This window comes from Hylobates moloch, unplaced genomic scaffold (genome assembly GCF_009828535.3).
Source record: "Hylobates moloch isolate HMO894 unplaced genomic scaffold, HMol_V3 SCAFFOLD_18, whole genome shotgun sequence".
Lineage (NCBI taxonomy): Eukaryota > Metazoa > Chordata > Mammalia > Primates > Hylobatidae > Hylobates > Hylobates moloch.
Window position 1 is genome coordinate 37,164,066 of NW_026652293.1, and position 20,643 is coordinate 37,184,708.

Genomic DNA, 20,643 nt, shown 5'->3' on the forward strand with positions numbered 1-20,643 from the left:
TCAGTTTGAAAGACCTTTCGAAGGTTTCTTTCATCCCTCCTAGCATGTGTTTGATCTGGATGCTGCAGGAAGGGCATTGAAATGAAAACAGGTACTTTCCAGGTATAATTTGTAGTCTTTGCTTAAACTAATTGTAATAGAGCTTGAGTCCTTGAATCAGAGTATCAATACGTCTTCCAGCTTCTGGGCAAATTACTTCCCTACTTCTGATGGGCATTAGTTGGAAATAAAGGGTCAGAAGTCACCCAAAGAACAATAGTGTTTACCTAGGGTGGAACGAATAATGCTTTTCTTTTCTTTTCTTTCTTCCTTTTTTTTTTTCTTGAGACTGAGTCTCGCTCTATCACCCAGGCTGGAGTGCAGTGGTGCGAGCTCGGCTCACTGCAACCCCTGCCTCCCCAGTTCAACCGATTCTCATGCCTCAGCCTCCTGAGTAGCTGGGATTACAGGTGCATGCCACCACACCTGGCTAATTTTTGTATTTTTGGTAGAGACGGGGTTTCATCATGTTGGCCAGGCTGGTCTTGAACTCCTGACCTCAAGTGATCTGCCTGCCTTGGCCTCCCAAAGTGCTGAGATTACAGGCGTGAGCCACCAAGCCCAGCCCATTTCTTTCTTAAAACAATTCATTTAAAGCCGGGCATGGTGGTGCATGCCTGTAGTCCCAGCTACTCAGGAGGCTGAGGCAGAAAGATTTATTGGGCCCAGGAGTTAGAGACCAGCCTGGGCAACATAGCAAGATCCCGTCTCAAAACACAAAGAAACAAAACAAATCAATTCATTTGGTTTCCTCTGTACATCAACCAATAACCCGAAGTAGCACAGTAGAGTAGCAAGAAGATGAGCTTGGAATCAGACAGACCTTCCATTTACTAGCTGGATGACCCTGGAGCTTTCTCAGCCTCAGCTTCTATATCAGCAAAAATAGGGTTAATAATACCTGTCAGAGTATGAAGATGAGGATAAAGAAAGCATATGAAAACCCTAGCACTGTGCCTGGTGCATGGAAGGTGCTTAGCAAGTACTGCTTTTATCCTGGACTCTCTTGCAGACTCTCATACCTTACCTGGTTTAGGAGAAGGAATGGGTACCTAAGTAAATCTATGTTTTGTTTTTATTCCTTTCTTATCACTGTTGAAAATAACGTGGAAAATGTCATAAATGAAGTGCAAACCATCACAAAATACAGAATAATTTTCCTTGAAATGATCAACAACGGCTCTGCAAGAGGTTACTTTGTAATACGTATGAAAGTATATTAAAGCCCATATGAAGGTGCATGAAAGCCCAGCAACACAAAGGGGGTGTGGTGATCTTTCTAAAATTTGGTGTGTTCAACTATCCGTAAAACCATTTTGCAAGTAAAGTCACTATAATAACAAGTAACAGGTAGGAAAAAAATTATAGAATAAGAGTTTCTCAAATTTTCATCATTAGGGTTCTTTTCAATATTTTTAATACTTTTTCTTATGGATTTCTTTAGTATTTTTTTAAGCCCTTCCTCTTCTTTGTTCCATAACATTTGTGCTAACTTCTATTGTATCATACATACTGCATTGTAACTGACATACCTCAAATGCATGAATCATTTTATTCCTCTTATAACCTCCCTACTCCATGGTGGGCTCTCAAACAATATTTGCTGAGCTGAGAGCAAGCATTTATTTACATATGTTGACTATGTGATAATTCGAATAGATTTATCTTTATATATTGACTATATAATAATAGATAATATGTATTGAACACTTACTATGTTTGGACATCATAGAGTTTTTCAGTTAACCACTAATTTATCCTCACAATAAATCCTAAGTGTATATCATTATTTTCTCATTTTACTGATAAGAAAAATGAGATTAGGAGGGGCTAAGAGCACACAGCTATTTCATTGAAGATCTGGGATTCAAACCCAGGGACTTAAACATGAGAACCCATGTCCTTACCTATTACAATAAACTGCTTTTACTACAAACTATATATTTATTGTTGACCTGTTATTGTTGCCATTAAGCAGATTCATTTTGCTTTCTCTAGAGAGAGTATGCTTAGTGGAAAGAGCCAACAGGTTTGGGAATCAGGCTGACCTGAGTTAAAATCATGACTCAGTCACCGATAGCTGAGGGTCTTTGAGCAAACCTCTTAATTCTTACTGTTAGTTTTCGTATCCATAACATGAGGATGATAGAAGCTGGATATGAAGATTGAATGAGGTGACAGAGGTAAGGTGTCTCACATAGGATCTGGCACATGGTAGCCACTCAGTTATGCTCTTCTTTCCTTCAGGTGTCATGGCCTTACATGCCATCTGTATGCCAACATTTCCTTCGTATCCATCTCATCCCAGACCCTGACTTGAACTTCAGTCTGTGATATCCAACTACCTACTCAGTATCTCTTTTTGGATTTCTAAACGGCATCTCAAACAGCATGAACAAAAACTCTTGATTCCAGCTCCCACTAAATTTACTCCTCCTATAGTTTTCTCCATCTCAGCAAAAGGCAATTCCATGGAGAAGCTCCGGAGTCACTCTTGATTCCTTCCATCATTTATATCCCACATCTGATCCATCAGTGACTCCTCTTTTCTCCAGTTTCAACACATACCCAGAATCTGCCCACGTGTCCCTCCGTCTTCCACTCCTCCTCCTGTCAAGGCCACTTTATCTCTCCCCTGCATTCCTGCAGTAGCTTCTCAACTGATCTCCTTGCTTTTGCTCTTGCATCCTTCCCACAGGCTAGTCTCAACCCAGCAGCCGAGGTGAGCCTTCAAACACGTAAGTCAGGTCATGTCACCCATCTGCTCAAAACCCTCTCATGCTTTCCCAACTCATTCCGGGTCAAAGCTTAAGTCCTCCAACGGCCTACAGAGCTTTACATGATCAGGTCCTGTTACTTTCCCGACCTAATCTGCTACTCTCCCTCTTGCTTATTTCGCCTCCATGACTCCTCGCTTCTTTGTGGATGTGCTATGCCTACTCCCTCCTTAGGGTCCCTGGCATCTCCCCATGCTGGGATGAGTAAGTACTTGGCACGTAGTAGGTACTCAACAAATATTCTGAATGAATGGCTTGAATAATCATCTGGTTAAACACCGAGCTCACTTTGTATTGTGGGTCCCATGACTATTGCTTTTGTTTGCCCACCCCCCTACCCTGTAGCTTTTGCTTTTCCAACAGTGACATCCTGACTCTCCCACTATGCCTGGGAAACTTGGCATTATCTATGATATCTATGAGAACTAGGATCAGGAAGATGAATCATTTCCAAAATAGTTCCTAATTCCAGGTTTCAGCAATATTTTCTTTCTTTTTTTTTTTTTTTGGTAGAGATGGAGTCTCACTATGTTGCCTGGGCTGGTCTTGAACCCCTGGGCTCAAATGATCCTCCTGCCTCGGCCTTCCCAAAGTGTTGGGATTACAGGTATAAGCCACCATGCTTGGCCCATTTTCATTATTTTCTCCAAACATTTTCTAGAAAAAGGAACAGTTAACTGACTCAGGAATTCCATTTTCTTACTAGATACCTATATACTTCTTCTGCAGTATTAACAGACATAACGAAGGACACAGTTTACCCACAGATTGCCCTGGATGACCTAGTAATGGCTGTAGATTCATCCTGCTTTGTGGTGTTCTTAAGGCATACAGAAAACAATTTCTTCCTGCTTCCAATATTCTTTTTTTTGCTAAAAAGGTCCACTTGGACACAGACCATTCTGGGTAACATCTTTTTCTATAAAAATCAATGTGATAAACTGTCTCAGCTGTGCCTCTGGAGGGCTAGGTCCGTGTTACATCCACTAGTGCAATGGCTGCAGGTATAAAGGCAGTTGACTTCTTGAGAGTGTGTTTTGGTACCTTACAAGGTGTTTTATGTGGAAATGGCAAGGTTTACCCTAAAAACAGATTGAGATCAAGCAAAGCAAATACTGTCCATTTTCTTTGCCCCCCTTATAGGGTTCTCCTAAATGAAGAGGGGTGGGATAGGGATCTTCAAAGCTGATTGAATACATTAGGGGCAATGACTTCTATTTACCGCAAGCCGGGATGTCACACAGATCAGACTTAAAGTTTTCATCCAAGGTGAAGCACCAGGGAGCTTCCTTCTGATTCCCTGGGTTGCGGCAGTAGGAATGGCCTCCATTCAGCTCTGGGAAATGAAGGGCGGTGAAGGTGTGTGTGTGGGGATACTGGGAATTCCATGGCTGGCACTGGCGCCCTGATTTGGTCACACTGACGGTCCCCCGGTAGTCCACACCTGTGCTGTTATAACACTTGTGATCTGAAAAACACACAAAAGCCCAAACAATTAGAAAGAAACATAGGAGATGCTGGAGCTCTCCTCTAGCCAGCAGTTTCTGGAGGGGAGGGCAGGTAATTAACCTCATGGCCACAGCTTCCCTGCTGGTCAGGGGCCATGCAGGGCCGTCTCCCTGCTTTGCTGGGCTTGGACCCAGGGCCTGCCTGCCTTGCAGTTACATTCCTGGGAGGATTTAAAGCTTCTGCTTCAGGAATAAAATCAGTCTTCCAAAAGTATTTTTAACATTGAACACAGAAGAAATCGGAACTGGGGTGGGACCTGGGGGCACAGAAGTAATTTCCTAGTGAATGGTTCAAGGAAGGTTCAAGCCAAACTTTTCCTTCCATTCTGATTGACAGCCTTAGACATGAAATCATGTAATAAGGAATCTAGTTGGTATTGTAATTCACAGAACACGCTTATTAGAGGCTGTGCATTCTGGGTTTCTAACAAAAGTGGGGGCTATCTCTGTGCTGATGGGGTCGGCACCCTGGAGAAGCAGATCCCATTAAGTAGCCCTCACAGGTGGCCACAGGGGCTTAAAAGCACTGCGGAATCTATACAGTCGAACTGAATTGGAGTTTGGAGGAGTAATGACAATAATAATAATGTTGCTACTGACCCCTTACCATGTGTTAAGCATTTTAGATGCATTCATTTACTTAACTCATAAAATAGTATTAACGACCAAAAGGAAACTTAAAAAATTGCCAGTGAGATTAATTCTAGATGAAAGGGAAATGTACACTGAAATAGTCTTTTGCTTGGTGGTGTTGACGGGGTAGGGGATGGAGGCAAACCCATCCATATCTTTAAAATGGCGGTATGATATGGTTTGGGTCTGTGTTCCCACCAAATCTCATGTTGAATTGTAATCCCCAGGGTTGGAGGTGGGGCCTGGTGGGAGGTGACTGGATCATGGGAGCAGGTTTCTTGTGAATGGTTTAGCACCAACCCCCCGTGGTACTGGCCTTGGGATAGTGAGTAAGTCCTCATTCTCACGGCCATTTAAAAGCATGTGGCACCTCCCCACTCATTCTCTCTTGCTCCCGCTCCTGCCATGTAAGAAGCTTGTTCTCCCTTCATCTTCTGCCATGATTAGAAGCTTCCTGAGGACTCCTCAGAAGCAGAAGCTGCTATACTCCCTGTACAGCCTGCAGAACCACACGTGAGCCAATTAAACTTCCTTTCTTTATAAATTACCCAGTCTCAGGTATTTCTTTATAGCAATGCGAGAATGTACGGACACTTGCTATAATACACTTACCATTACATGTACCATTAGTGCATTTATTTAGTTCATTCACAATATTTTGTACAACCTTCACCACTATAGGTTCTAGAACACTTACATTACCCTAAAAGGAAACCCCATATCTATTAAAGAGTCACTCTCCACTACCCCTAGCCTGGCCCCTGGTAACCACTAATCTGAATTGTCTATATGGATTTATCTATTCTGGAAATTTCATATAAATGGATCATACAATGGCGTCTGGCTTCTTTTACTTAATATAATGTTTTCCAGGTTCATCCAGGTTTGTAGCATGTGTCTGTATTTCCTTCCTTTTTATGGATAAATAATGTTTCACTGTGTGGATATACCACAATTTGTTTAACCGCTCCTCTACTGATGGCATTTGGGTCATTTCCACCTTTTGGCTATTGTAAATAGTTTTGTTATAAGCATTCTCCTATGAGTTTTTGTTTGCACATCTGTTCTTTTGATTACATACCCAGGAGTAGAATTGCTAGGTCATATGGTAATTCTATGTTTAAGTTATTGAGAAACCAGCTTCCATATTTTAAAATTATTGTCTTCGTGAAGCTTCTTGAAGATAACTATGTCTAATCCACCACTGAATGCTCAGGCACAGTACTCAGCCCATTGGAAAGTAATTTGATTAACAGTATGAAAATCACTGTGGGTCAAGGTCCAGTTTTCCCTGTGCCAACAGGTTGCTGACCCTTAGAAGAGCACAGAAGGTCAGGGGCTACCACTTACTTTTATTTATAGGATCTGCTATGGGAATTCCAATCCGGATACAGTTCGCAGCTTCTGGGCTCTCTGGCTGGGGGAGATCTTCACAGTTTGGCAGTTTCAGCCTCATCAGAATCATGGGATTTGATCTTGCAAAAATGTACTCTGTTTGACACAGGACGTTTTCCAGGATTTCACATTCATCGCGACACAAGTCACGGGGCTTTGGGACGGATGAAGTTTCATCGCAGTATGGGAAGGCATAGTGGCACAGGGAAGGAATGGCGAACTGAGAACACTTATCAGATAAGTGACTGGAAGTGCCAATCATAGTGAAGGCAGCTGGAAAACAAACACAATTATTAACTCCCAGAGGCCAGGGTTTATCTTCTTTGGTTATCTAGTCAACGGATATCAGATATAAACACACATTGAGAGGAATCCGCCATGCTGAAACAGACAAGGCCCAGAGAAGGAGATTCATTTCAGATGTCTAAGCAGCTTACTTTCATTGGCTTGAAAAAAACCATTTTGACTACAAAGTCAAAAAAACAGGATTAAATTACATAGGTACCATTTCCCAATAAAAAAATTAATTAGGTTAAAGTACAATATATTTTTCATTTTTTACTACAAAGCAATCGAACTTTGTGTTTCATCTGGTGCTTCTTATTAGTTTTGTGAGGCTTCTAAAACATCTGACAGCTGTAGGGACAGAACTTGTTTCTGCAGTGGCTGAGCCTGAGCACAGGATCCAGTTCTGTGTCTTGCTGCATGGCAAGAGTTGCTGGATGACTTAGGGTAACTTGCTTAATTTCTTTATGGCTTGAATACTTTCTACTCCATCTTCTGAAAATGAGGCAACTCACTTGGAAGTTCTCAAAGAGCACAGTGCAATTGTTCCAATGTGTGTCATCGAATATTAGTGGTTCCTTAGCTTAATCTCTAACTAGTAGGGTAAGATGCACAAAAAGCACACCAGCCTACCTCTGAATACCGCTATTGACAAGGAGCTTACACCTCACAAGGAAACCTATGAGCTTGCTGATACATTATTTCCCCAAGTATGTTGCTCAGAACATTAATTGTGTGAAATAGAATAGTGCTTGAGAAACAAGCCAACAAGTTTGGGAAACGCTGGGATAAACAAAGGTAAATGAATTTTTAAAAAAACTTTCCACCAGGCTGATATCCATTAGAAATCTCCAAGAGAGCATTTTTTATAAATAGGTTACCAATTATTTACATCAAAACTTCCACTTTTTTTTTTTTTTGAGACAGTCTCACTCTGTCGCCCAGGCTGGAGTGCAGGGTTACACTCTCAGCTCAGTGCAACTTCTGCCTCCCAGTTTCAAGGGATTCTCATGCCTCAGCCTCCCACATAGCTGGGACTACAGGCACGTGCCACCACACCCAGCTAATTTTTGTATTTTTTTTTAGTAGAGATGGGGTTTTGCTATGTAGGCCAGGCTGGTCTCGAACTCCTGGCCTCAAGTGATCTGCCCACCTCAGCCTCCCAAAGTGCTGGGATTACAGGAGTGAGCCAGTGTGCCTGGCCCAAAATGTCTACTTGTTTTTGTGGATATTGAGGTAAAAGTACGTTAAGGCATTCTTACATTAGGTTGAAATGGGTGTTTAACAGCTCCTCCCTGTCAGTCTTACTGCTCTTTGAAATTTCAGAATTCTCTTCCTGTTGAAATGAGGGCTTCAGAAAATGGCAACTACCTATTCTTATAGTTGCTTCTTTTGGTTGGTTAAAAAATCCTCCAGGAGGCTGAGGCAGGAGAATGGCATGAACCTAGGAAGCGGAGCTTGCAGTGAGCCGAGATCGCGCCACTGCATTCCAGCCTGGGTGACAGAGCGAGACTCTATCTCAAAAAAAAGAAAAAGTCCTCCTCCCTCTTCCCCCTGGCCTCCTCTCAGTTCCTTCACATTCCTCATAGCACATAGCTTCCACATAGCTTCTGGGCCTTTTGCTGTTCTATGTTTCTGCCTTGGGATTGTTCTTACCTCTCCTAAACCCTAGGGTTGCCAGATAAAGAAAAAGACAACAGTTACATTTTAATTTCAGATAAATATTTATGACATACTTACACTAAAAAATTATTTGTTGTTTATCTGAAATTCAAATGTAACTGGGTATCCTGAATTTTTATTTGCTAGATATGGCAACCTCGTTAGAATGTCACGAAGGCAATGTGAATGGATTGCAAAGGATACATGACACAGAGGCATCATAACTACACTAACGGAAGGGGACAAAGCTGCTGTAACCACCAGAATGATGCATGCAAAATCCTACGAGGTAGCCTGTGCTACTTTAACTCACGTGTGCTAGCAAGTGCTTCGCTACTAGATTGCTATCAAAAGGATACTTTCAATTAAGAAAAATGAAGAGTGAAATACTGAAAGCTAGAGCAAGAAAAGACCAGTGGTCATCTTGCTTCATCACTCATTTCACAGATGAAGAAGGGAACTTTTTGGGAAAGTAAGCGATTTCCCCAAAGTTCACTGTCATAATAGTTATGGGGTGAGTGTCCAGAATTCTAAACTCTAAATTCATCCCCCTCAGTCCACATCATGTTGCTTCTAAACAGTAAGCTCTGTGAGGGCAGAGACATACCTGGCTTATTTACACACCATCATCTCTCCCATTCAGGTTCAGTTCCTGGTGCGCTGAAAGCACTTAATATTATTTATTGAGTGTTTGAATGAATGTGAGATTTCGCAAAGCTTCCTTTTCCTCTAAGAGCAGCCTTCAATAAATTACTTTAATGTAAATTCCAGAGCACAGAGATCATGTCTCATGCTTTTTTATGGTCCTGCTCCCAATCTCTATGCTGAGCTTAATCCTTTGTCAAGAGAGGAGCTCAATAAAACTTTTGGTGAGAAAAATAGTTATTCAAGGGACAAATATAATTTCATTGGTGCTACCTACCTGTGATCTGATTTTCTATTTCCCCTTGCATGTGCAAAGACTCCATATAGACAGTGCGGTTGCCAATAAATCTTGCACATGCAATCCCTCTGTATGGCTGACAGAATCCATCTTCTTCATACTCATCTCTGAAAGAAAGCATAGACAGACATTAGCTGATGCACCACATACATACACGGCACAGCAAGCGCTGACTGCGCGATACCCTAAATAGTCACTAGGGGGCACAGTTGGGCACAATATACAAAAGACTGGGCTAAGGAATTGGGCTTTTGCTCAGTTCTTAAAACATCTGTTGGTCACATTGGTCAAGTTTCCTACACCCCCAGAAAGTCATCCTGAAGCACAAAATCATCCTTAAATACGGGAGAAAATGCTTTTATTTTCGCAGCTGGTGGTGGGCTGGAAGATGATGTAGTTACAGGAGTAAAGAGGAAATGAGTTGGAAATCTGGGCACATGTTCTGCAGTTTTTTGTTTTTTAAGCACAGATTATTTCTGCTTCATTTGCTACAAAGGCGTGGGCGACCAGATCCACTCCAACTGACATGTCAATTAGGGGGATCCATGAGGTGAGAAGCTGGGTGCAGCTGGAAAGAAACCCGAGGGCAGTCCAGTTAGGTGGCTCTTCACTGCTGAACCTCCGTTATCTCTATCCTGCCCAAAGAGGACCAGGGCAAACCATGGCCTGGAGAGTTTGAATCAGGTCACTAAATCCAAGGAAATCTAGAGACAATGTCCATGGAAATTTTGCTTTCATGCTTCCCTACAGTTTTAAAAAACAGTCTTATTAAAATTTTACAGCCTAAAAATTGTAATACTTTTTTTAAAAGGAGGGGTAGTAGATTTCATCTTGAAGACAGAGGGACACCAGAAATGACATGATTCATGTGCCAGGTAAAAGGACTGGAGATCTAAGGCTGGAGATGAAGACCCAAGATGGCAGGCTCAACCTGAAAGGGCAGAGGCTACCGTCTCCCATGAGGGCCTACGATGAGCACAAGATCCCTCGAGTGCAGAACATCCAGCTGTTTCTCAAACGCAGACCATAGCCAAACCAAAGTCTGCCTGCCACGTGTGTGGGTTGACTTTAACCCTGGATGCTCCTCGTCAATATATCATCTCAAAAAAAAAAAAAAAAAAAAAAAAATACCGTTTTTCCTCTTTGGTTTCTTCTAAGTAAAAATCCCTCAGAGCAAAGTCAGGAGAACAAAATTCTCTTCCCGAGTTTAACATTTGGGCACCCTTAGGCAAGGTATCTGAGCCCTCTGAGCCACAATTTTCTCATCTACAAGTTGGACACAGTAACTGACTTCTCTGTCCTACAAGGGAAAGTCATGACGATCCCATCAGATAATGCAAAAGCTTTTTTAAATTGTAGAGATAATATATGGCTATTCTTAAAGTATTTACAATGACCAAAGAGGACATTTATTTAAAAGACAGTTCTTTACTAAGCTCCCACATCGTAAGAGAGACTGCGGTTAGTGCTATGGTGCCGCACTTCCTGGCTTGAAGGTCCAGTGTAGGAGTCTAGAAAGTCAAAGTATAGCAGCAAACCAAGTGGAAAAATCACCTGATAGGACACTAATTTTCTGCTTCTCTCTACTCCCATTCATTAAAAGAATCATTTTAAAGGTGAAGGTGGGGGAAGTATCTTCAGTTTAGTACTGAAAATAGTTTGTATTGCAAAGCTCTTAAAAACTTAACCTTTAAATACACATACAAATGAATATATAATATACCTGACATAAAGACATTGAAATTTTACTGTTGCACAATCCTGCAAGCACTCCACATGTTTACTTTCATAAATCCTAGAGTAATGCTGAAGCCTTTTTGGCTTAAATTTTACTTGGGTTGTAAAATTAACCCAACTTTTATTGGGTAACTAATACCATAAACCTATGGGGAGAAAGAAGGTTCTTGATGACCTACACTTGGATCTTGGAAACCTAAGTACAGAGACCAGAATACACCCCCATGCCACCCCCCTGCTATTGCAGATGATGCTTGTCTATCCCCTAGGCATTAGCAGAGCCCTGGATTTTTAAGGTGTCATTATGAGAACACTTCTTTCTCCCCCACATTAAACTCTCAAGGCTTCAATTTATATCTCTTGGGAGGACAAAACCCTGGAATTACCCCCAGATATAAATCCCCAACCTACTGGGAGTTCCCATATTTTATGTGTGAGGCTTAGGCTAAACTTCTTACCACCTTTCCAGTTCAAGACTCTTAAAAAGACTCTTTGAATACTTTTTTTCAGAATAAAATGGAATGCAATTCCTTGGCTGCACATTTCTTATCAAGGGCTTAGAACTGCAGGTGTATTAAATTTTTGACTATTCCCAGAATTCCTACTATCCTGTTCAGTCTCCTGGGAGACAGATTTTTTAAAAAGAACACAAAAAACCCCCAAAACCAGTATGTACTGTTATCTGCTGGGGAGTGGTTCTGTCTTGGCTGCTTATGAGAATCGCCTTGGCAGCACACTGGGAGGCCGAGGCGGGTGGATCATCTGAGGTCAGGAGTTCAAGACCAGCCTAGTCAACATGGTGAAACCCCATCTCTACTAAAAAAATACAAAAATTAGTTGGGTGTGGTGGCAGATGCCTGTAATCCCAGCTACTCAGGGGGCTGAGGTAGGAGAATCACTTGAACCCAGAAGGTGGAGGTTGCAGTGAGTCAAGATCATGCCACTGCACTCCAGCCTGGGTGACAGAGTGAGACTCCATCTCAAAAAAAAAAAAAAAAAAAAAAATGAATGAAAGAATCTCCTTGAGAAGCTTTAGGAAATACGAATGCCCAGGCCCCACCTTAGACCTATTAAATCATAGTCTCTGGGGATGAGGCTTAGATATCTATGCTGAAAGAAACCTATCAGGCGATTTGAATGTGGTTGAGAACCACAACACTGAAAAAAACCAAACATGTAGTAAGTGTCTGCTGCTCTGGGCTGGGTACTATGTTAGGTGCTTTCTTCAAAGCAGCCCCTGATGAGCTATTATCCTTATTTTATGAGGGAGAAACTCAAATTCAGAGAAGTTAAGTAACTTGCTCAAATTCACAAAGCCAGTCAGTGATGGAGCTAGGATTTAAACTGAAACTCAAGGTGAGGCCACCATCCCATGTTGTTAGGTCTGTAACTATGTTCTGCGTTTCAATACTACTCTGAGTTAAATCAGCCTACTCGAGAAAGGCACCTTGTAATGAGTGTTGATTCTGTACCAGATACTGCTAAGTTTTATATACTTATAAAACAGATACTAAATCATTTAATCCCAACAACAATCTTATAAAAAAGGTAAAGATGTAATTATTCCCGTTTTACAGATGAGAAAGGTGAGACTCAGAAAGCATAGAGAACTTATCCAAAGTTACACAGCAAGTAGAAGAGCTAGATTTGCCCTAAATAGTGTTTCTAACCACACTCTATAACTCCTTTCCAAGTGGTTTGGCGATGGAGTTTTTGCACTGCTTACAGGGGCTTTCTGCTGTGGAGAAGCTTTGGTGTATACTGGGTGGTAAAAGGTTTTCTTTTAAACATAAAGTCAAAATCACATTTCCTTCTTTTCCATTTTTCCCCACTGGCTTTGGCTGGAGGGGAACAAATGCTCCTCCAGCATTAATCAGCTTTACGCTTTTTTCCAGCTCATACTTCTTTCATCGCTGAAGTCTTCCTGCCTCACTCCATGCTCAGCAAATTAAAAACATGAAGCAAGTGGCAAGGCAGCAAAAGTGCAAGGGCACTTGCAATGAGCGTGCCCGAGGCTGCATTCAATGGAGAAGAAAAGTGCGTTGTGAAAGGGCAAATGGAATTTGGCCATTCATCACAGTGGCTGGCACCAGCATGCGCCGCTACCTCACCATGATGTCAAGGTGCAGGGGTGCTTTGTGATGGGAACTCATGTTTCTCATAAAGGTAATTGAGTTACCATGTTGCCAGCCTCTACGACCTGCCATATTCTCTGCCATGGGATTGGGAAACGCAAATGTGGTCTGTAATCCACCTCCAGGGTCTCCTCCTTCTCCAGGGCAAGGAGCTTATGAGGGATGCTTGAAGAGTGCTAAGAGGGATCGTGGAACAGTGCAGCAGCAAAAGGAGTGCCCATCTAGGAACCACTGCAGAGCAAGGAAAGGAGATGCTGTTCTGCAGAGACTTCATCATCTAGTTCTTGCCAGTTTTTCCAGCTTCCTTCCCTGCCAGACAAGCCTACGAGCCTGATGGTACCAGTCATGTGGATGATTTTGCTAGTCTCAAACCACAGGATGCACTTCCATGCTGACATGGCTTGACGACGCTCATCCTGAGGGCTGGCATGCCCTCCGCCCCTTCGTTCACCTTGTGAATGTTCTCATCTTTCAGATCCAAATGCCCCTACCTTCCCTGGAAAGTTAGTCACTCACTAACCCCACCCATTCCCGGTACTTTCATCAAACCATTCCACAGATTTCCAGTTTCATATACTATTTTATCTGTTTAGCACCCACCTTACCACTGACCGGCCAATAGAACTAGAAGAGATGAGGAGACTGTCCCAGGGTAGCCCACCAATGTGGACCCTTCTCCATACCAGGAGTATCCTCTAAATTGGAAGCCATTTTCTTCCTCATCAGAATATACAGGGCATGGGCAAGCATAGCTGAACTGATCGGTACTGACAAATTTGACCCTAAAATATTCTTTTTGGGGATAATTGCAGTTAAAATGCCTATCTCTCCTTTTTTTTTTTTTTTTTTTGAGATGGCGTCTCGCTCCCACTGCGCAGGCTGGAGTGCAGTGGTGTGATCTCAGCTCACTGAAACCTCCACCTCCTGGGTTCAAGCGATTCTCCTTCCTCAGCCTCCTGAGTAGCTGGGATTAGAGGCGTGTGCCACCATGCCCGGCTAATTTTTGTATTTTTAGTAGAGACAGGGTTTCACCATGTTGGCCAGGCTGGTCTTGAGCTCCTGACCTCAGATGATCCACTTGTCTCGGCTTCCCAAAGTGCTAGGATTACAGGCGTGAGCCACCGCGCTGGGCCTCCTACCTCTTCTTAATGAGAAGAGAATGGATGCAGAGGGACTTTCCTGACTGTAAAATCTCACTTAAACCAAAGAATTGAAAACAGGTACTCAAACACACACTTCTACACAAATGTGCAGAGCAGCACTATTCACAATAGTCCAAAGGTGGGAACAACTCAGGTGTTCATCAACAGATGAATGGATAGACAAAAGGTGGTAGATACATACAATAGACTATATTATTCAGCCATGAAAAATGAATGAGGTACTGAAACAGGTTACGATGTGGGAGAGCCTCAAAAACATGCTAAGAGAAATAAGCTGAACAAAAAGGGCACATATTGTATGATCCCATTTATATGAAATATTTAAAATAGGTAAGTCTTTAGAGAAAAGCAGATTGGTGGTTCTAGGGGCTGGGGACAGGGAGGAATAAGAAGTAACTGCTTAGCGGGCATGGAATTTTATTTTGGGATGATGAAAATATTTTGGAACCAGACAGATGTGGTGGTTATACAACATTATAAATATACTAACTACTATTGACTTACTTATTTTAATATGGTTAATTCTGGCTAGGTGCAGTGGCTCATGCCTATAATCCCCCGCACTTTAGGAGATCAAGATGGGAGGATCGCTTGAGGCCTGGAGTTCAAGACCAGCCCAGACAACATAGTGAGATTCTGTCTCTACAAAGATAAAAATAAAAAAATTAGCAGGGCATGGTGGCACACACATGTAGTCCTATCTATTCAGGGGGCTGAGGCAGGGGGATTGCTTGAGTCCAGGAGTTTGAGGCTGCAGTTAGCCATGATCACACCACTGCACTCCAGCCTGGGTGACAGAGCAAGACCATCTCTTTAAAACATAACGAGAATAAAATAAATAATAAAATAAAACGGTGAACTCTATGTTATGTGAATTCCACCTTAATTAAAAAAGATTATATCATTTACACAAGGGCCAAGGTAGAGGGACCTTGGGAGAGGGCCAATGGTTGCAAATTCAAGCCTCGAGGTGGGGGAGGTCCTGGGGGTAGCTTTGTAAGTCACTTCCAAGCAGACTAATCTGATATAAGCATGAGCAGTTTACTAGTATCAGCAGGTTCTTTTGTTCTGATTCTCACGGCTCTTCAAATGGAATGCCAGGACAGGGACTCGGCAATCCCACAGCATGGCAGCCTCACAGGGACAGAGTGCAGTGAATTAAATAGCCCAACACCTCTGACCTCTGAATTTATCCCCCCCACCCCTTTCATACACCCTGTTTTGAGCCATGGTGAGGAAATCACATCAAGATGGCTGCCCCTAAAACCCTTGAAGGAAAGTCATCACACAGCTCAAAGAGATGGAGGGTCCATAGGTTTGCTCAGTGAGCAGTTTATTAAAGTGGGAGTTATTTTCTGTCAGGTAGATAATCATTTCTCTTTACCCAAGCAAACACAACTTACTAATGCTTTCCCAAAAGACCATCACGGCCATGAATAAGTGGAAAATAGCCCTTTTTAAAACTTGTGAATCAGGCCACCTACTAGCAGATCTGGTTAAAAGCATGGCCACATAATTGGAGCTGAGTGTGAAGCTTCCCACTTCAGAGGCGGGGTTCTTCACCCTTGGGAGGGGCAAACAGATCTCTTAAGGTAAAATTAGCCCTGGCTTTTAATAAAAATGGGGCTACGTTATAAAATTAAGGATCCAAGTAAAAGATGCAGAATTATTCCAATGTCGACGGAAGATCAGAGACACAGAAACTTTAAGAACAGATTATAATTGGAGGTGGTCTGAAAAGTTACCTCCTATTCCAACCTACCTCCTTCCTCTTCCCGGGGAGACTTCAAGCCTGGAAGCAACCTTAGTTAACTGCTAACCAGGAGGAGGGGGCATCATTTGAATCTTATCAGCTCTAGCTGCACACACCCTGAAATGATGGCCCTGGGACAGGGAGCATCTCTGGACAGGTATAGGCAAAGACAAGGAAAGGGATGGCTGGGGAGGGTGAGCATCCAGGGAGGGGAGCTGTCGGGAGCACGAAACGCAGACTTTGCCTCAGGCTGGCTGTGGTCAAGAGATTACAGGTTAAATATGTGGATCCTGAAGTTATCTCACAAACTCTGCTTTCTAAAGACCGGTCTGAAAGTGGGCATCAAAAAGTAGGTGTTAACATACTTGACCTTTAAGGTCAGTTTTCAAAGGGAGCCAATCAAGGCATGTCAACCCAGAGGGCCAACGACTCACAGAGAAGCCTTAAATCTATAGGGTTGAGAATTCAGCTAACCCTTACATCCCTTTTTCTTTTATTGGAATGCCTTTGTAAGCATAAGCAATTTTGAGGTGACGGTGTCGAATATCACATGCTGGTTCCCACATCTGGTCAGTGACAATTTGGTTAACATTTATTCGCTTAGCTAAAGAGTCCCTCGACCTGTTTCATACCACCTTTTTTCTTTAAAAAATTAAATCAAAATTTTGAAGTTTTTTCCCCTTGGCTATTAAAACAAACAGATGAATAACGTTCTGTCATAGTTTCCAGAGCAGCACGTAAGAGTTACTTGTGTCCAACTCAGAAAAGGGAAGGTATTGGCTGTGCTTCATGGTGATGTTTGGAAACACAAGGGTTTGCATTTCACTTAGAACAGGAGCAGAATTACCCAGGCTTGTATCTCACAAATGTAATTTGAGGGAAAATTATGTGTGTAATATATTTTATTCCTATTTAAACACACATTTGAAATGATAGGACTGCACTAGTACGGTATTGGCAAGAATACAGAAGATTGCTAATCAAAAGAAGGAGTGATTTTTTACTGTCTTCAATTTACTGAGGTTTTCATGGTAGGGCGGCCTTGCACCTTCTAAGAATGCTTTGGATGTTTTTACTTTTCCTCTGTTAAGGGCCTGCTTTGCCCCCAAGGTTAGGCTGAAGCTGGAAATGCATAGGTGACACTTGGAGTCCCCGAGTTCAGGGCCCCCGAGTTCTTATTAGAGACCCCTTGGAAGTGCTTTGGCAGTTCTCCAAATATCAGGCATTCAAACCACCCCCTAAAATTGCCTATTAAGAATAATGGGACTTTAGAATAATATGAAATTCACACATACCAATCTAGGCAGATTTTCGACCACAAATGTTACTGGAATTGCTTTGATTTTTTTTTCTTTCCTTTTATGCCTTTGGCCATAGAGTGGAAAAAGAGAAGGTTTGTGGAAAGAGTGGTAAATGGAATTTAGGGACATCTTAGGAGGGTTTTAATTTCATCTTACTACTCAGAAGTGGGGTGAAACCCAATCCCCAATTCTTGCTTTTCTGTCTCATCTCAGCTTTGTTTCCCGTTCCTTCTGCTGATGGTGGTTACAAAAGACTACTGGCCTCCGTAAAAAGCAATGGTGAGTTTAATGCCTCTCTGTACCCTCAACTCCAGCAACCACCCAAAGGCAATACAGAGATGCCCATGTCACAGGTAGAATCTTACAAATTTTTATAATTGCAGAAGCAGCAATTCACATTAAAATAATGATTAATTTGTAATGCACAGATTTGTCCTGTTCCTCCTGTTTCAATCCTCCTAAAGGCTTTCCTTGTCATGCTAAGTAAAACTGGCATCTTTACAATATCCTTACATCATCTTCTCCTGCCTCACCTCGCTTCTCTGACCTCATGCCCTGCCACTTTCCCCCGACCCTTACTTGATTATTATCTATGGTGTTAATATTTAGTCTCATCAGGCATACTCTGTATTGATATATTCAATTGTTTATTGTTTATAAACAAACTTCATGGTAATAGGAACTTTGTTTTGGTCACTACTATGTCCCTAATGGCCAGAATAGTGCCTATTAAGTATCAAGTTGTTGATACTTAATAAATAAATGTTTAATAAGTGAATTAAATCTCTCCCACTTTTTATTTTAATTACTGTGTGGTGGCAGCAAAGAGGGATCCTCTAGTAATCTGAAATGTGGAGTCAATCTCTCTACTTCCCCACCCCAGCCACCCGACCTCTCCATGCACTTTTCCTTATTTTTGAGACAGGATCTCACTCTGTCACCTGGGCTGGAGTGCAGTGGTGAGACCATAGCTCACTGCAGCCTCAAACTTCCAGGCTTAAGTGATCCTCCTGCCTCAGCCTCCTGAGTAGCTGGAACTACAGGCTTGTGCCACCATGCTTGGCTAGTTTTTTTACTTTTTTTTTTTTGTAGAGACAGGGTCTTGCTATGTTGCCCAGGCTGGTCTTGAACTCCTGGACTCAAGCAATCCTCCCACCTTGGCCTCCCTAAGTGCTGAGATTACAGGCATGAGCCACCATACCTGGCCTCCCCATGCATTTAGTTTTGCTAAATGGAAGAAATAATGAGAAGAGGAAGAGGGGCAGCTTCTAAGAGTAGCAATCTTGAAGACTAAATTTGCTTCCAAAGGAATTCTTGAATTTGACCACTTTCTTCCCTCATGGCTCAGGTCCCCACCACCTCTCAGCTGCCCCTCACTGAGACCCCTGCCTCCAACCTTCCACTCTTCCAATCCATCCTCCAAAGGTTGCAAAAGGCCATCTAAGGTGGAAATCTGTGTGATTGCTGAGGCTGATGTTCTTCACAAGCCATCTGGCAATTCTTGGGTCCACAGTAAGTGAATACTTGTTATTAGAATGCCTGTATGAGATTGGAAGCTCACAAGCATCTCGGCTAATTTGGTTTTCAAGTTAAGATGGTTTCTTCTTTTTCTCCTCTTCATTTCTTCTTCCTACCATTATGCCCTATTGAGATTTTATTCTATGCTCAACAGTATTCTAGGCCTCGAGGTAGACATCAAAAAAATTCCCTTTGACTTTCAGCATGGATATAATTTGTGATCATACATGTTTATGAAAATACTACATGGCCCCAAACCAGAAGCAACCAAAAGAGAGAGAGGAGACAGAGAAAGAGACAGACACACACACAGGAAAGAGAAAGAGGAGAGAGAGACAGAGAGAGAGAGACAGAGAAAGAGAGAGAGATGAAAGCTTACTATACACCTACCTTGTACCAGGAACCCCTCCAGGTAGGTTGCATTATCTCCATTTTATAGTTGAGGAATTAGGTCCAGAGATTAAGTCTCTTTCCCAAAACCTTAGGTCTTGCTCCAAATTTCTTGCAGTGTCCATTATAAGAAATATATAATAAAGCCAACAGCTTTGAAATGTGTACATATATGACTTAGTGAAAAAGAGACAACACAAAACAGTATTTGCACAAATAACACTGCCATGTAAAGTGTGGAAGGAGTTTAGATGGAAACAGTTCGATTTTATTGGATTATTTATCCTCAAAATTGCCCAAGTGCTTAACAATGATACAATAGGTTAAAATACTGAGGAAACGAACTTGAAAAAAGGTGCTAGGTTTTGTTCTACACTGCCTAGACTCAGCAGAAGGGAGAGAATTTGTAAGCAATGGCTGAAGAAGGACTTTTAGAGGAGAAGAAGAGGGTGGAAGATGTGGGAGGTACCTAAAGCCAGAAAGACAATGAACAGAAAAGATCCCTCCCAGGCAGCCCGGCTGGATTCAGGGTCCCTCCATCCAACAAGGACTGTTCTCACTTCCTAGATATGGCCAGGAAAAATGCTAGCCAAGTGCATTTCAAGTTTCTCTAGGGCATTCCCTAACTGAAGCATGATGCTGGGACTGAACTTGGCATTGCTGAGTGGAAAAGTTGCTGGACTGGAAATGAGAAGACCAGGGTCTTGGTCCCACTTTGGCTGCCAACAAGGTTATTTCCATGCAACCTTAGATAGGTCACTTACCCTCTTTGTCCTCACTTACTCCATTTGTATAATATGGAAGTTGAACTGTATAATATGTTCTTTCCAATTCTAACCTTTTATGGTTACTCTAGTGTAAGCTCTCAATATATCCCACCAAGATGGCTGCAGGAGTCCCCTAACTGGTCTCTCTACCTCCATTCTTGGCCTGTAAATTGATCTTTCCTGTTGCCATAGAATGATGAGCTAATAGGTAGATCACATTATCTCCTTCTTACAAATGTTCAGTGACTCTCTACTGTATAAAGTCCACTGGCAACAGTCCTAGCACATTAATGGCAATCATGAGGTCCCTATATAACTGCCCCACGGACATCTTCAGCCCAGTCTCCTGCATTGCCCCTCTTGGTCCTCAGGTCCTGGTATTAAAGAACAGCTTACAGTTTCTGAACATATCACACTGGCACTGATGTTTGTGACTTGGCTATTTCCCTTCCAGGAAATCCATTCTCATCTTTCTTCACCTGGCTCTCTCTCCCTTATCCTTCCAGTTTCGGTTCAGTCTCATCTCCTTTAAGATACTTTCCTGAAACTTTCAGATTAGTTCATGAGAAAATATGTGCTCTCTAGCATCCTTCACTGTATAATTATTATTTGTTGAGAAGTCTGTTCCTCTACCAGG

The 20,643-nt window shown here is 42.3% G+C and overlaps 1 protein-coding gene across 2 annotated transcripts in view; it reads right to left on the reverse strand.

The window, feature by feature from the left end:
* The window catches only part of ROR1 (receptor tyrosine kinase like orphan receptor 1), a 422,204-nt gene that overhangs the window by 34,768 nt on the left and 366,793 nt on the right, over positions 1–20,643 (reverse strand). Inside the window, exons 4-6 of one of the 2 annotated variants that reach the window (XM_032136853.2) lie at positions 9,222–9,349; positions 6,308–6,625; positions 4,039–4,284 (exon numbers count right to left, since the gene is read on the reverse strand). In XM_032136853.2, the coding sequence (XP_031992744.2) occupies positions 4,039–4,284; positions 6,308–6,625; positions 9,222–9,349 (692 nt within the window). Of the gene's footprint in view, positions 1–3,316; positions 4,285–6,307; positions 6,626–9,221; positions 9,350–20,643 lie in introns of those variants that run through there. The other variant, XM_058430733.1, reaches the window with a different exon arrangement.